Source organism: Nematostella vectensis, chromosome 10, assembly GCF_932526225.1.
Source record: "Nematostella vectensis chromosome 10, jaNemVect1.1, whole genome shotgun sequence".
Taxonomy (NCBI): Eukaryota; Metazoa; Cnidaria; class Anthozoa; order Actiniaria; family Edwardsiidae; genus Nematostella; species Nematostella vectensis.
This window is the reverse complement of record NC_064043.1, coordinates 13113356-13126866: the sequence shown is the minus strand read 5'-3', so window position 1 is coordinate 13126866 and position 13511 is coordinate 13113356. Positions and strand designations below refer to the sequence as shown.

The following is a 13511-nucleotide window of genomic DNA, read 5'->3' as shown; positions in this document are numbered from 1 at the left end:
TCTATACCGTTGATGTTTAGTAGCAGGTCCTCGTCGTTTCTGACACGTGCAGCCTCCCTGATGGTGTTACTCGAATCCGTGGACGACCCGTTTGACAAAGTGACGGAACCCTTGTGTTTTTTTCCTCTGGCAGAAGAGGCACATTCACCAGTCTATTGGCCTAGTTCCTGACCTCACTCGCGGTCGTCTGTGTTCTGGCTCGTCGTTCTCTGCTTGGGTTGTGGGGAAGGGCCGTTTCACAAAACTAAGGTTGCGTTTACTTGTATAAGACTGATTACACCGGCCATGCCACCTTATTTTAACATTGGCCAAACTCTCTGCCCGAATATGTTCTTGAACTTAATCTTTACGCACCTCGACTGCCTCTAAAAATGATTTCAGCCCAATTTCGGAAATGCATCTAAGCTTTTCTTCTGAGCTTGCCTAGCATATGATGCATTTTAAAAAGTCAACACTTTTTCGATTCTTGATTCGCAGAGGTGGCACAAGCCTTATTTCTTCCATGAACAGACAAAACCAAGTGGAAAGAGTGCTATAATGAAAAATAAATAAATTATTGTCACCATTATCTTCATAATCTATCGTTAAGTTATTATTATTATTATTATTATTATTATTATTATTATTATTATTATTATTATTATTAAATTATTATTATCATCATCATCATCATGATCATCATTATTATTAATTCTACTTATTCTGTTTATTTATTAATTTCTTTATTTATTCATTTATTCAGTCTATGTATGTATTATGTATTTATTTATTAATTCATTTAGCGTGTTCGACCTACTATAAAAATATATGGGAAATGGGAAACCATTGCTATGTTGTATTGTTTTCTTTACTGTGACGTCATAGCCCAAATTTTGGCAGTTCATCAATCTAAGCGAGTAGAGAGCTCAACAGCGAAATCTTCTCAACCGTGTGCTCAATCGCTTTGGAAATACCGAGCTATAAGCACTGCCTGTTCTTTATTGGAATGAACTTAATCACCGACTAAATGTGCAGGCTACAGTACTCTACGGCTTCATGTGAACAAATTGTATGATTCAAAGGATAAAAGATGAGAGACCTTGCCAGCAAAACACCGTGAATACGAGTCTCCTACTTCGACGTGAAGATGTCTTGTACAGACTGGTTTTATTTATTCAAGATATTCGATTTCTATACGTTCAGTTCATATCATCTGATATTCACAAAGCAGCAATCATGAAAGACACTTGCAAGAATTTCGAACGACGGACAGAACTGCACGCCACGTGCTAAAAAGAAATTGTTCGAAGCAGCTGAATTTGTAAACCAACTTTTATAGGCAAAAAATTTGTGATGGAAAAGAACAGCTCTAGGATATCAGAAGAGATGAAACTTAAGTTGGTCAACTGAGCAGTCTCCCGTTTGTACAAAATGATATCCAGTTAACTAAAACAAGGCATGCGAGGCGGCAGGTAAGAAAGAAACATACTTAACTTAGCTTACATATAAGTAATTATATACTTACTTATATAGCCCTCATTGCATTTTTCTAGAACCAGAAGCAAAAGCGGAACGACATCTGGGGTAGTGAAAAGTAGTGTTTAATCTCATATATTAGCGTTTACGGAGATACGTTCATCTTTACTTAAAAGCTAAACGTCAATTTCCCCTTCTTGTTTTTGTCTTTTGAGAACTTGATTGAGTATTAACAGTATAGCAAAACTATATTTGTCGACTAGAAAATAACAAAGCAATTTACAAGTTTAAGTGATATAGATTTATTTATTTCTATTCTATTCATTTTATTTTTTGTTTTAGGTTTTTTTGATAAAAATGCTGTGTGTTTGCAAAGAATAGTGAAATGCTTTTCGGAAATAGGTATGAATGAAACTGTTGAAATGTAGTAATATCCATCAAAATAATCAATGGCCATTTATTACTAATACCAAAAGTTTCAAGTTCATGTTAGCTAGAATATACTACAGTTTATTGTAACGAAATAAAAAGGTTGGGTTGCTTTGTCCTGCCAATGACTGTTTGGTAGCGGTGAGCGGCTGCACGGGCGCCAGTACTAGATTTACATACAATTTCTGCATGGAGTTATCAAAACATGCTTTTACTGAATCAACAAAAGACAGGAAAAGTAATTAAACATATGAGAGCAATTTTTTGTTGAGACGCAATTCCAAAATTAACTTAATATAAAAAAAGAAAAACATAAAAAAAGGACGCAAACTGCAAACCGTGCACCGGCATTACCGGCACTACATTACATAATCTTGTATTATGATGCAATAATTATTAAAGTTGTCTTTACCATAAATCCTCGCTCATTTTAACAAATTGATAATTTTTTATTACCATAATTCACCTCAAATATCGATGACCTTTGACTGTGAGTGTCCCTCTATTTTTGTCTTGAATCTCCCGCGTAAATTCGCACTGAAGCGAGGCTTTCATATTCAGATTTTCTCGCGAACCTTTAAAGGTAATGATAATTTAACGCTTTTGGATAGCAACAACATTCACATCAATTATATTCGGGATGCTCTCCATCTTTTACATCACCTAGATGTAGATTTACAACAGATAGTATAGTTTGTATAGACATAAGTAGAGTACTGATCAAAGTTTCAATTTTTACTCCAGTTTTTAATCCAATTAAAAAAACAGTTTTCTAATGCGTTGAGTTTGACCTAAAGCAAAACCAGTTGATTAATAAAAAATAATGTTCTTTAACCAATTCTGGGTCATAAGAATTCCACTAGACATGTTTTTGGTAACCTAAAGAACGCCGTTCGCTGATAATGGATGCTAGTTACATAGATACTTAGCGTCACCTCAGTTTTCAGGCTGTGCTACTTGCAAATGCAGGTTTACAAGAAAATATTTAAAACGCCATACAACCTCTTTATTTTCCTTGAAGTTTGTATATAAGGCATCGGTAGACCCAATATAGATCAAATCTTACATAAAAACAAATGGATAACAACAATATACATATCAATATTTGGGTGACCTTAAAACTCGCTAGGCCAATCTCTTGGAGGCCTGGGTCTAAGGGCTTTTCAAGGCTTGTGTGATAAAGATTTGACCAAGCGATAAAGTTTTTTTTTGACACATTTTTTCCTCGAGTCTCAAATTGACAGGAATCAGCATTTTTCACCATGTTTTCTGGAGATCAGGGAGCGAAAAAACTTTAGCTCTTCTAAATATGGGCATCAATGCCCATATAAGGCAATGCATACGAAGGACACTATCCGTGGGGAATATGTTTGATATGTGCGACTTTTTGAGTATAAACGGTGTAATTTTGGGGTACTTTGGGGGTAAATTTTATCTCCATAGCAACGGTCGCTATAAAAAAATCGTACACTCACACATTCATCATATCTTGAATGGGATTAGTTACAACTATTCCTTGACCAAGTTTTCACTAAATTGCTTTGTGCTACGGCACGCTATGATTGGACTCGTTTTTAAGGGGCTTAGCCAAGTAAAAAGAAGGGGACCATATGGGTGCCGCGTTTCAGGCCCTAGCAGTATGATGTCCCAACGTTCGATTAGTACATCGTGCCTAAAATTGTTCTTTAGACATGTGGCAATAATTCTATGATAACAGATTGCTTATGTACTAAATGTGCTACGTTTTCCATTTTCTAGGCTAGTTCTGGAAATTTGCTCCCCGACTAAACGGGGAATACTAAAACGGGAACAGGGTTAGGAATCATGTTTTCCTGGTATGTATTCGCTGACAATAATAAATCAATAAAAGTTTTACTATATGGCTTTTAAAATTTAAAATGACGAGATCAAATCAACGAATACCGATTAGTTTATCGATCGATTTTAAAAAGGCGGGAAACAAGAAACACTTGCGCACGGTCAACTAAAAAAAGTAAGAGTGAAAACATTTAACTAAGACGAAGACCATATATACCAAATAGACCTTGGAGTGAGAGATGTTGGTGTTAATAGCCCTTCAGACGTAAAAAGAATAATGATCCACGGGCCCAAATGAATGGAAAGCAAAGCAAAAAGGTTTACTTGGTTTATTTACCGTTCGGCGTTGTTCTTATCGTTGTGAGAAACACTGTAATATAATTAAACGACTTTTCGGGCTATTTTAAAGACAGGGCGACGATTCAAACTAGCGGGGGCAGTTTTTTTAAGAGGGCGACAAACTTTGAACTAGCGGGGGCAGTTTTTATGAGAGGGCGACAAACTTTGAACTAGCGGGGGAAGTTTTATATAAGAGGGCGACGAACTCCGAACTAGCGGGGGAAGTTTTTATAAGAGGGCGACGAACTTTATTGTAGCGGGGGCAGTTTTTATAAGCGGGCGACAAACTTTCAAAGAGCGGGGGAAGTTTTTATGAGGGCGACCAACTTTGAACTAGCGGGGGCAGTTTTTTATCTCATGTAACTTTGAAACAAACGGCGCGCCATAGGCGAATACATCCAGTCAACGTAGGAATATGTGCTTTATTCAACACTAACACGACATTAGACTTCATTTCAGAGTCAGATTATCCTATATTTATTTTTTTTTTATTTTTATTAGATTATCGGAGCCCGTGCTCCGAGCAATGAAGGTCTCAGCGGTTGTCATGGCATTGCATTCTTCTTATTGTGTCCAGGCTACGACCGCGCTCAGGAAACCGACCGTTTGTCAGGACCCTAGCTAGAAGAACGATAAATTTCGACTTTGCAGCGACAAATTGCAGGAAAATTCTGGCCTTTTGAATTATTTTCTACGAAAGATGTGTTAGAAATTATTCTTCTATGGCATATAGGATTTTGAAAGCTGTGCGTTTTCTGTCGGAAAAGTTGCCTCGAAGAGTAGTGGAAGTTGTGATTGCCGTGGACCTTCCTACCCTGTTGTATTTTATTACGAGTGGGGAGGAGGTGAACAGAGATGAAGGAGGAAAATCGCGTAAATTGTTATGAATCACGGCTATAACAGAACCAGCTCAATCTACGACAACAACTTCAATAAATTGGCTTTATTACAGATATATTCATTACTCAAATTAAAGATAATATTCGATACACGAACATTTCGTCTGGTCTGCCCGTGGATATATTTGGTGGAGCGGCTAATCACCCCCCCCCCCCCCCTCCTTATCACAACATGATTGTCATTAAAATTAGCTGGAACAATCTGATTTAATACTCTTAGACACTAAGAGATTTGTAAAAAAAAAAAGTACATGGCAAAACAAATGTTTTGTTCTTAGCATGTTCTTCGAATTTGGTTAAATCTCAGGCTGGACGGTCATATATAAAAAAGAGTGTAACATTTTCTAAAACCGGCGTCTGGGTTGGCTATGCTTGTGCTAACTCTAAACTACTAAAAAAAACTACTATTAGTGACTAAATAGATCACTTATGTACTTCATGCATCGCTGAGCAGCGCGTTAAAACAAGCACACATGTGAATAAACCGTTACGAGTGTGGCGCCTCTTATATCATACGGAGGTTGAGTGTCGTTACAAGCGCGTCTTCTCAAGCGTCTCCTCAGCATTCTCGGAGTAAGCATGAGAACCATATTCGTGTTGCTGTGTCTTCTCTCTTTAAGTACCATCGTCGTCGAATCGCAAGGTATTTTATCTAGGCCTTACCCCTTAACCCGTGATTTGAATATAACCGCGCGTTTGTAAAATAGATGTTTTGTTATACCTATTTTGTTATACCCATCCTCGCACAGTTATTGTCTCAGTAGTTGAAGTGCTCGATGTTTTTTTTTAGAATATCTTAACAAACAAAACTCTAAAATGTCAATTTGAATAACAGGAAACGTCACGCCACACATAACGCTACTGTTATCTTTACCAAGGGCAGGAGGAATGTGTTTGCGATGCCCACCTCTATCATAACAACGCGATCCTATCTAGAGTCGCTGAAATGTGCTTTTCTCTGCTGCGCATTCTACTATCCCGTTGCACACGAACCGACGGCAACGCGCAAAATAGCCGCGAAATATGGCCGGCTAATATTTTGTTTATTTTATTTGTTTTAGTTCAATTATAACCTTTTTATTTAAAATAAATCAGCATATCAATAGAACGCATATCCCGTATATGCGTAGGGTTTTACAGACACGCGGGGGATGTTGGCGGAATTGATAAACAATTTGAAAGTGAGAGGCGACCAACATTCCCCGCTGTCTAAAGCCTGTCTGTACTGTTTCTTTTGTTTGTTTGTTTTTTTACAGACACACTCATTTGAAGCACTTGACGTGTTATTTTATATATTTTTTGTTATTTAATTGCTATAATTGCACCAGTTCCCACCAGTTCTCGGCGTCTGAGCTGGGTTGGCTATGCTTGTGCTGTAATGATAATCCTATTTGTCGTTAACTCAATTGCGTGACTGAATAAATCACTTATGTACTTCATGCATCGCACACGTGTGAATAAACCGTTACGAGTTTGGCGCCTCTTATCATACGGAGGTTGAGCGTCGTTACAAGCGCGTCTTCTCAAGCGTCTCAGCATTCTCGGAGTAAGCATGAGAACCATATTCGTGTTGCTGTGTCTTCTCCCTTTATGTACCATCGTCGTCGAATCGCAAGGTATTTTATCTAGGCCTGACCCCTGAACTCGTTATTTTTAAAAATATAACCGCGCGCTTGTAAAATAAATGTATCGACAAACCTTTTGTTATACCCATCCTCGCACAGTTATTTTCTCAGTAGCTGTAGTGCTTCATGTTTTTTTTAAATATCTTGGTCTTTTTATAACCTATTCACTCTTTCCGTTCTTATTTTTGGAGCATTTTTAAGCTGGAAATGTATTTAATCTTTTAAATTTTAGTGTATATAAACATATGGGTTATTTGGAAGAGAATTGCACAAATGATCAATAGCAACAACATTTAAGGCTGTTTATGTTGTGAACACAACTTTCTTCTGCATTTTCTCAGCCTAGGCAAGTTATCAACATGTTCTTAAAATTTGGTGAAATCTCAGGCTTTTGAAGTTCTTGTTAAAAGGGTTCTGATGAAAATAAAAGAGTATATACGCTCAATTCAGCATTCAGTGTGCAAAAAGGCTTATTAGTGTTGTTTGAAAATTTGCAGTATTTTATATTTTAAATATGTCAGTTACAAAAACAAACAAAACTCTTAAATGTCAATGTTGAATAACAGGAAATGTCACGCCACACATAACGCTACAGGTCACGCCACACATAACGCTACTGTTATCTTTACCAAGGGCAGGAGGAATGTGTTTGCGATGCCCACCTCTAATATAACAACGCGATCCTATCTTGATTCGCTTAAATATGCTTTTCTCTACTGCGCATTCTACTATCCCGTTGCACACGAACCGATGGCAACGCGCAAAATAGCCGCGAAATATGGCCGGCTAATATTTTGTTTATTTTATTTGTTTTAGTTCAATTATAACCTTTTTATTTAAAATAAAACAGCATATCAATAAAACGCATATCCCGTATATGCGTAGGTTTTTACAGACACGCGGAGGATGTTGGCGGGATTGATAAACAATTTGAAAGTGAGAGGCGACCAACATTTCCCGCTGTCAAAAGCCTGTCAGTACTGTTTCTTTTGTTTGTTTGTTTTTTTACAGACACGCTCATTTGAAGCTCTCGACCAATCAGCGCGCAAGATACACTGGTGTTATTTTTTTTGTTATTAAACTGAAATCATTGCACCAGTTCCCATGATCAATTGGCGTTATGCCAATTGTGTGTGTGTGTGTGTGTGGGGGGGGGGGGGGGGGGGGGGCTTGACTGTATACTCTGAAAACCGTACTAAATCTTCGTTTATTGTGAAGATTGTAGAGATAAGGATCGGCGCTGCCCAATCGTGGCCAAGAAGGGCTTCTGTAACAAGTTCAAGCTCTTGAACCTCTGCTACAGTTCCTGTGGAATGTGTTGCCAAGACTATGACGCACAGAGGTAACCATGGAGACAGGCGGTCTATAGTAGCAATTTTATCCTAAAGTTGGTGCCTTGAATGGGATTCCTGTTGCACCTTCCCTTTTGAGTTAACTTCCGTTTTGCATGTCTTTGTTTCATCTTGTTTCTGATTTTTTCAAGAATGTTGAAATTAAATGATGTCGAAAAAAATGTTTTTCATTGGGGGGAGGGGTGCTCAAGAATAATGCTGGAATTTTGTTTTGATTATATCTTTTTTATGTTGGTGGACAATGTGCAACCTTTAGGCCAAAACTTTTCGAACATTGAAGAGTCTCAGCAAATACTTTTTTTTGAGAAATGAATATATGAGGAAGTTTTGACTTCTGATCCTTTGGACGGTCTCAAACAATGTCTTAAACATTGTCATTTTATTGTACGAATTTGAATTCGTATTTCTATTATCGAGTGTACTCCCGCACCTTCCTGCTGGGTACCAGGGAAGCTAGCCGTATTTAGTTTTAAAAATGTTTGCGATTTGAGCGCATCGATGTGTATTTTTTATGTTCACGTTGCAAGATGTGATCAGATAAGGAGGCGGGGCACCTGCGCAGCCGAGTCGAAGTTTGCAGACAATAAATGCCTCAAGAGCTGCAACAAGTGCAAGTCAGATGTAAGTGAGACGGATATCTTTCTCTGTCCCCCCTCCCTCCCCCCCTGTATCAGTTTTCTTACCTCGGCTCCTCTTTACCGATCTTCCTAATGCTAGTCTCCTTTATCATTCTCCTTATCTCTGCCCCCCTTTTTCAATCCTTTTCTTTCTGACTCCCTTATCAATATCCTTATTTCTCTTCTACTTAATCTGTTTCATTACCTCTGCCCCCTTTACCAATCTCGCTTTATCTCTGCACCCCTTTACCTATCTCCCCATCTTTGCTTACAGTGTCGACCTTGCACAGACGCGCAGTACAGTCTTCATTACAAGATAGAGGGTTTCCGAGTCCGCGCAGAGGTTGGTACGTTCCACCGCTGGCCGAAACTCGCGGTCGCTCTCAAAGAGGATCTCGGGAAGCTGAAGAAGGTTGTTCCCCGTCCTGCGGCGTTGAGGCTTCAGCATCTGTCAGGGATATACGTGAGCAAGCTCAAGGTTTGCAATACGTACCCAACATGCAATGACCCCACTGTGGCCGACTCGTATCACGTGTCACGCAGGTGGCTAGCGATGAACCACGATGCACCAGAGAAAGCTGGTATGTCTGAGAGGAAGCTAGATTCCTAACATGAATTGAAAGCCATGGGTAATTTAATTTTTGCTTCGCGTCAAATATTTTTTTAATGTATTATTTAGTTGGCATGCTTAGTTTTATCCGTCTGTCAGGTTTTTGTTGACATGATGAACACATGTTTGTAAGTTGGCGTGAATTAGCTTGGTCCCTTTGTTAGGTTTTTGTTGACAGTATAAACGTGTGTAAGATAGCTTGAATTAGGTCCGTATTTCAGGTTTTGTCGACATGATGAACCCAGGAGAATACCTTGTCAGACGAAGCAATGTAGAAAAGTACAACCTGCTTCATGAGTTTTTCCACGCGTGGTTTGATATCAGAAGACGTGCGGCGATCGCAGGAGACAAAGCAAGTGACCTCAAGGTGGGTGATGTGGATTAAGATGACGATGTTTATGATAGTGGTGTTTAAAATCGTGCTTGTTGTGTTGGACGGTGATTGGAGTGGTGGTGATGGTAGGGTGAAGATGGTGATTGTGATGGTAGGGTTGTGGATGGTGGTGGTGGTGGTGGTTGTGGATGGTGATGGTGGTGGTGGTTTGGATGGTGGTGGTGATGATGGTGGTGACGGACAGACAGACAGGTTTTTTTAGGAACCGTATACTTAAAAGTACATAGGTATGCGTCCAGAATAACATAAAGGTAAAGAAAATAAATTAGATTTCATAACAATTTTTATTCTTTTCATGTTTTTATCAGGGTTAATGATTTGGAAAAAAATTTGTTCCTATTTCATTATAAAGTTGTTTGCGCTTTTCAGTATAAAGTTGACAATTCAAAACAAAATGCCTTTCATCTTCTATGTGCTGACAGCAGGGGGAAACTCTTTGTTCTGGGCTGACATAAATTTTCTTGTATCGCCCTCTTTCGACTTAACAAAACCGAGAGTGAGCGATAATTTTTGAGAAAGCTCTTCGATGGTCTAGATTATCGACTTTTGTTAGGTAACTCTCAAATTTATAATCATACTTAAATTCTCAAAATGTACTTATTTTTCCCGCATTGTCTACCGTCATCAAAAAGGCTTGAGTACATGCTTTGTCGTTCAATTTCTTCTAGTCTTTGCTTTACTTTGGCATGAAACACTTTTCTTTCAGATCGATTTGCCGAGTCTCCCACACATAGTCGAAACCAGATTGGAAAAAAATTGTTCAATGTGTATTGCCCAATTTTTTCTTCTTTCGCATGAGATCATTTCTGAGAAAGCAATCTTAGCTAGCCTTTCATCAGGGAGGAATATGTCCAAAAAGTTATAGCGATTGATTTTACTTCAACCAAGTCATCTGCATAAAGAAGACAGCCCAGTTTTTGCCCGTTCAAAACTGGTACATCGCTGTTATTGTAAATGATATTTGGAAGATCACTCATATATACATTTATAAGGGTTGGGGATAACATACACCCCTGTTTTAATCCAATTGTACAGGGGAATTCTTCTGAAAAACATCCGTCAAATTTATTGCATGCCGAATCCTTTTTATACATGTCCCGTATAATTTCAATAACTTATAATAACATAATAATAATAAACAATAAGTAAACAATTGAAGAAAAGCAGACCTCATCACAAAATCTCAAATGAAGAGAAATTTTTTTGTGAAAAGATGAAATAAAAAACATTGCTGCAATAAAACTACAGTATTTTTACTCTTCGTTCATTAATAAGTACACGTATCTCACACTATGCAGTGCAGCTGCCTTTTACCATAATTTTTTTTATTGTTTACGGCGCTTCATTTAGCGAAAATCATTCTCCTGACCGGTTTGGTGATGGTTGATGGAGGTGGTGATGGTAGATGGTGATTGTGGATGGTGGTGGTGATGGTGGGTGGTGGATATTTTTGGTGATGGTTGATGGAGGTAGTGGATGGTGATGGTTGATGGATGTGGTGATTGTGGATGGTGGTGGTGATGGTGGGTGGTGGATATTTTTGGTGATGGTTGATGGAGGTAGTGGATGGTGATGGTTGATGGATGTGGTGATGGTGGATGGTGATGGTGATGGTGATGGTGATGGTGATGGTGATGGTGATGGTGATGGTGATGGTGATGGTGATGGTGATGGTGATGGTGATGGTGATGGTGATGGTTGATGGAGGTAGTGGATGGTGATGGTTGATGGATGTGGTGATGGTGGATGGTGGTGGTGATGGTGATGGTGATGGTGATGGTTGATGGATGTGGTGATGGTGGATGGTGGTGGTGATGGTGATGGTGATGGTGATGGTGATGGTTGATGGAGGTAGTGGATGGTGATGGTTGATGGATGTGGTGATGGTGGATGGTGGTGGTGATGGTGATGGTGATGGTGATGGTGATGGTTGATGGAGGTAGTGGATGGTGATGGTTGATGGATGTGGTGATGGTGGATGGTGGTGGGGTGGTGACTGACATCGCCTTCCATCCGCTAATGTATATCCTCTGTCAAATAAACTATTTGGATTTCTGTCAAGGTTGAAGAAGTCAAAGCGGCATGGAGGGCAGCAAGAATGAATCCAAGATATCAAAGGGTGAGTTACGCAGCTGGTGGTCACCGCGTGGCGTATGCCCTCACGTCTGAATGGGAATACATGGGAGAGCTGAGCGAAGCGTTCTTTGCCGAAGGCAAGGACCGCAATGATTACTATCCCTACAACCGAAAGGACCTGAAGGAATTTGACCCACAAGGTTACAGAGCTATCCATGGGATCTGGGGTCCACCTTATCCCAGCAAAGTGGCGACAGCCGGGACTGGCGCCTGAGACACCCAACAACACATCACCTAATTTGTTAGACATAGATATTCTGAGACACCCAACAACACATCACCTATTTGTTAGACACAGATATACATTTGATCTCTATTTGATTTGCCTGTGACAACTAGTGCAAAAAGCATTTCAAAATTTCTCGTGAAATTGTTAATTTTTGGAGAAAGTTAGATAACAGATTTTGTTCAACCCGTGCCCTAAATCCATAGAGCACTCTCAGCCATTGTCTAACCATTATTTTATTTTGCCCTTATTTCTATTACAAACAAAACTCGCCGATAGAAGCCCCTGTCAGACCTGTGCTCCCGGGGGGACTTCGTGAAAAACAGACGGGGGTGCTCGACAGCAAAATGAATTTTAAATCTGAGGGATAGCAATAAGGGCGTGGTCAACAACAATTCCACACCTACATTGGGTGTGGTCGAAGGAGTTTTTAACCCTAAGAGATAGCATTAAAAAACAAAGATTAGTTTCAGATACCTAGATGCTGTGATTTCTCCTGTTAACTGTCAAGCAATTTGTTTGACTTTTCCTATTTAGCACGCTCGAACAATTGCCGTTTTAATTTGCTGACTGATCCTGTATTTTTGTGTTGCCGACAATAAAGCCGTTAAATTTTTGTGGTTTATTGTAAAATACGTTTCTAGCGGTTGGCCACCATTTAGCGTGAGACACCCTAAAAGATAGAATCTTGAATACCATTATGAAATGGCACTATTCCTACTTCTTCGAAAAGTCCCTCCTGGGGGGGGGGGGGTTATATCTTGAATACCATTATGAAATGGCACTATTTCTACTTCTTCGAAAAGTCCCTCTGGGGTGGGGGGGGGGGGGGGGCGTTATATCTTGAATACCATAATAAAATGGCACTATTTCTACTTCTTCGAAAAGTCCCTCTGGGGGGGGGGGGGCGTTATATCTTGAAACCCATAATAAAATGGCACTGTTTCTACTTTTTCGAAAAGTCCCTCTGAGGGGGGGGGGGGGGGCGTTATATCTTGAAACCCATAATAAAATGGCACTATTTCTACTTCTTCGAAAAGTCCCTCTGAGGGGGGGGGGGGGGGGCGTTATATCTTGAAACCCATAATAAAATGGCACTGTTTCTACTTTTTCGAAAAGTCCCTCTGAGGGGGGGGGGGCGTTATATCTTGAATACCATAATGAAATGGCACTATTTCCCGCTGATGAGTGGTCCCAACGCACGTCTTTAAATATTCGAGGAACTCGATAATGAAACTGTTGTTTTCGGCTAGCAATGGAAGGGCATCGATAAATAAAAAAAATAACAATTGACCGAGAATTGATCTCTGAGGTACGCCGGATGTGATTAGCAGTGACTTTGAAAGTCTTCCTCCTATAGATGCCAACTGCTATCGTCCTGTCAGGTTCATTGGAACCAGTCGATTGGGTGTGGGGGTAGTTTATAGCGTGTTAACTTCTTCAGCAGGATCCCTTGGTCCACCAGATCAAACGCCTTAACGGTAGTCTATAAGCCAGAGCCCTGATGTCAACCCATTGTCCATGTTAGAGAGAAGAGAATCTATAAGGCCGATTAGAGCAGTCTCACATGAATGTAGTGTTCTGAATCCTTAAAAGTATTCGCTAGGTAAT

General features: G+C 39.6%; 1 protein-coding gene and 1 long non-coding RNA gene across 3 annotated transcripts; both read left to right on the top strand.

The window, feature by feature from the left end:
- The first annotated feature begins 803 nt into the window (after positions 1-803).
- LOC116618381 lies at positions 804-5036 on the top strand. Its single transcript, XR_004296166.2, has 3 exons — positions 804-1451; positions 3643-3719; positions 4543-5036. It is a non-coding gene; the product is annotated as an uncharacterized LOC116618381 (long non-coding RNA).
- A 390-nt stretch (positions 5037-5426) lies between these two features.
- Positions 5427-12516, top strand: LOC5512488. Of its 2 annotated transcripts, none has more exons than XM_048733461.1 (6): positions 5427-5583; positions 7784-7907; positions 8445-8538; positions 8809-9115; positions 9366-9511; positions 11601-12516. In XM_048733461.1, the coding sequence occupies exons 1-6, from the start codon at positions 5520-5522 to the stop codon at positions 11886-11888; spliced, it is 1023 nt and encodes a 340-aa protein (XP_048589418.1). In that variant the 5' UTR covers positions 5427-5519; the 3' UTR covers positions 11889-12516. The 2 variants fall into 2 exon arrangements, with proteins under 2 accessions (XP_048589418.1, XP_048589417.1); XM_048733460.1 differs by lacking the exon at positions 5427-5583 and adding an exon at positions 6388-6556.
- The last annotated feature ends 995 nt before the right edge of the window (positions 12517-13511 follow it).

Bases quoted from the DNA above. Each gene is read 5' to 3' on its own strand.
- LOC5512488 (XM_048733461.1), top strand. From the start codon at position 5,520: ATGAGAACCATATTCGTGTTGCTGTGTCTTCTCTCTTTAAGTACCATC. The intron at 8,539-8,808 runs GTAAGTGAGACG...CTTTGCTTACAG, and splicing joins GCAACAAGTGCAAGTCAGAT to TGTCGACCTTGCACAGACGC. The intron at 9,512-11,600 runs GTGGGTGATGTG...ATTTCTGTCAAG, and splicing joins ACAAAGCAAGTGACCTCAAG to GTTGAAGAAGTCAAAGCGGC.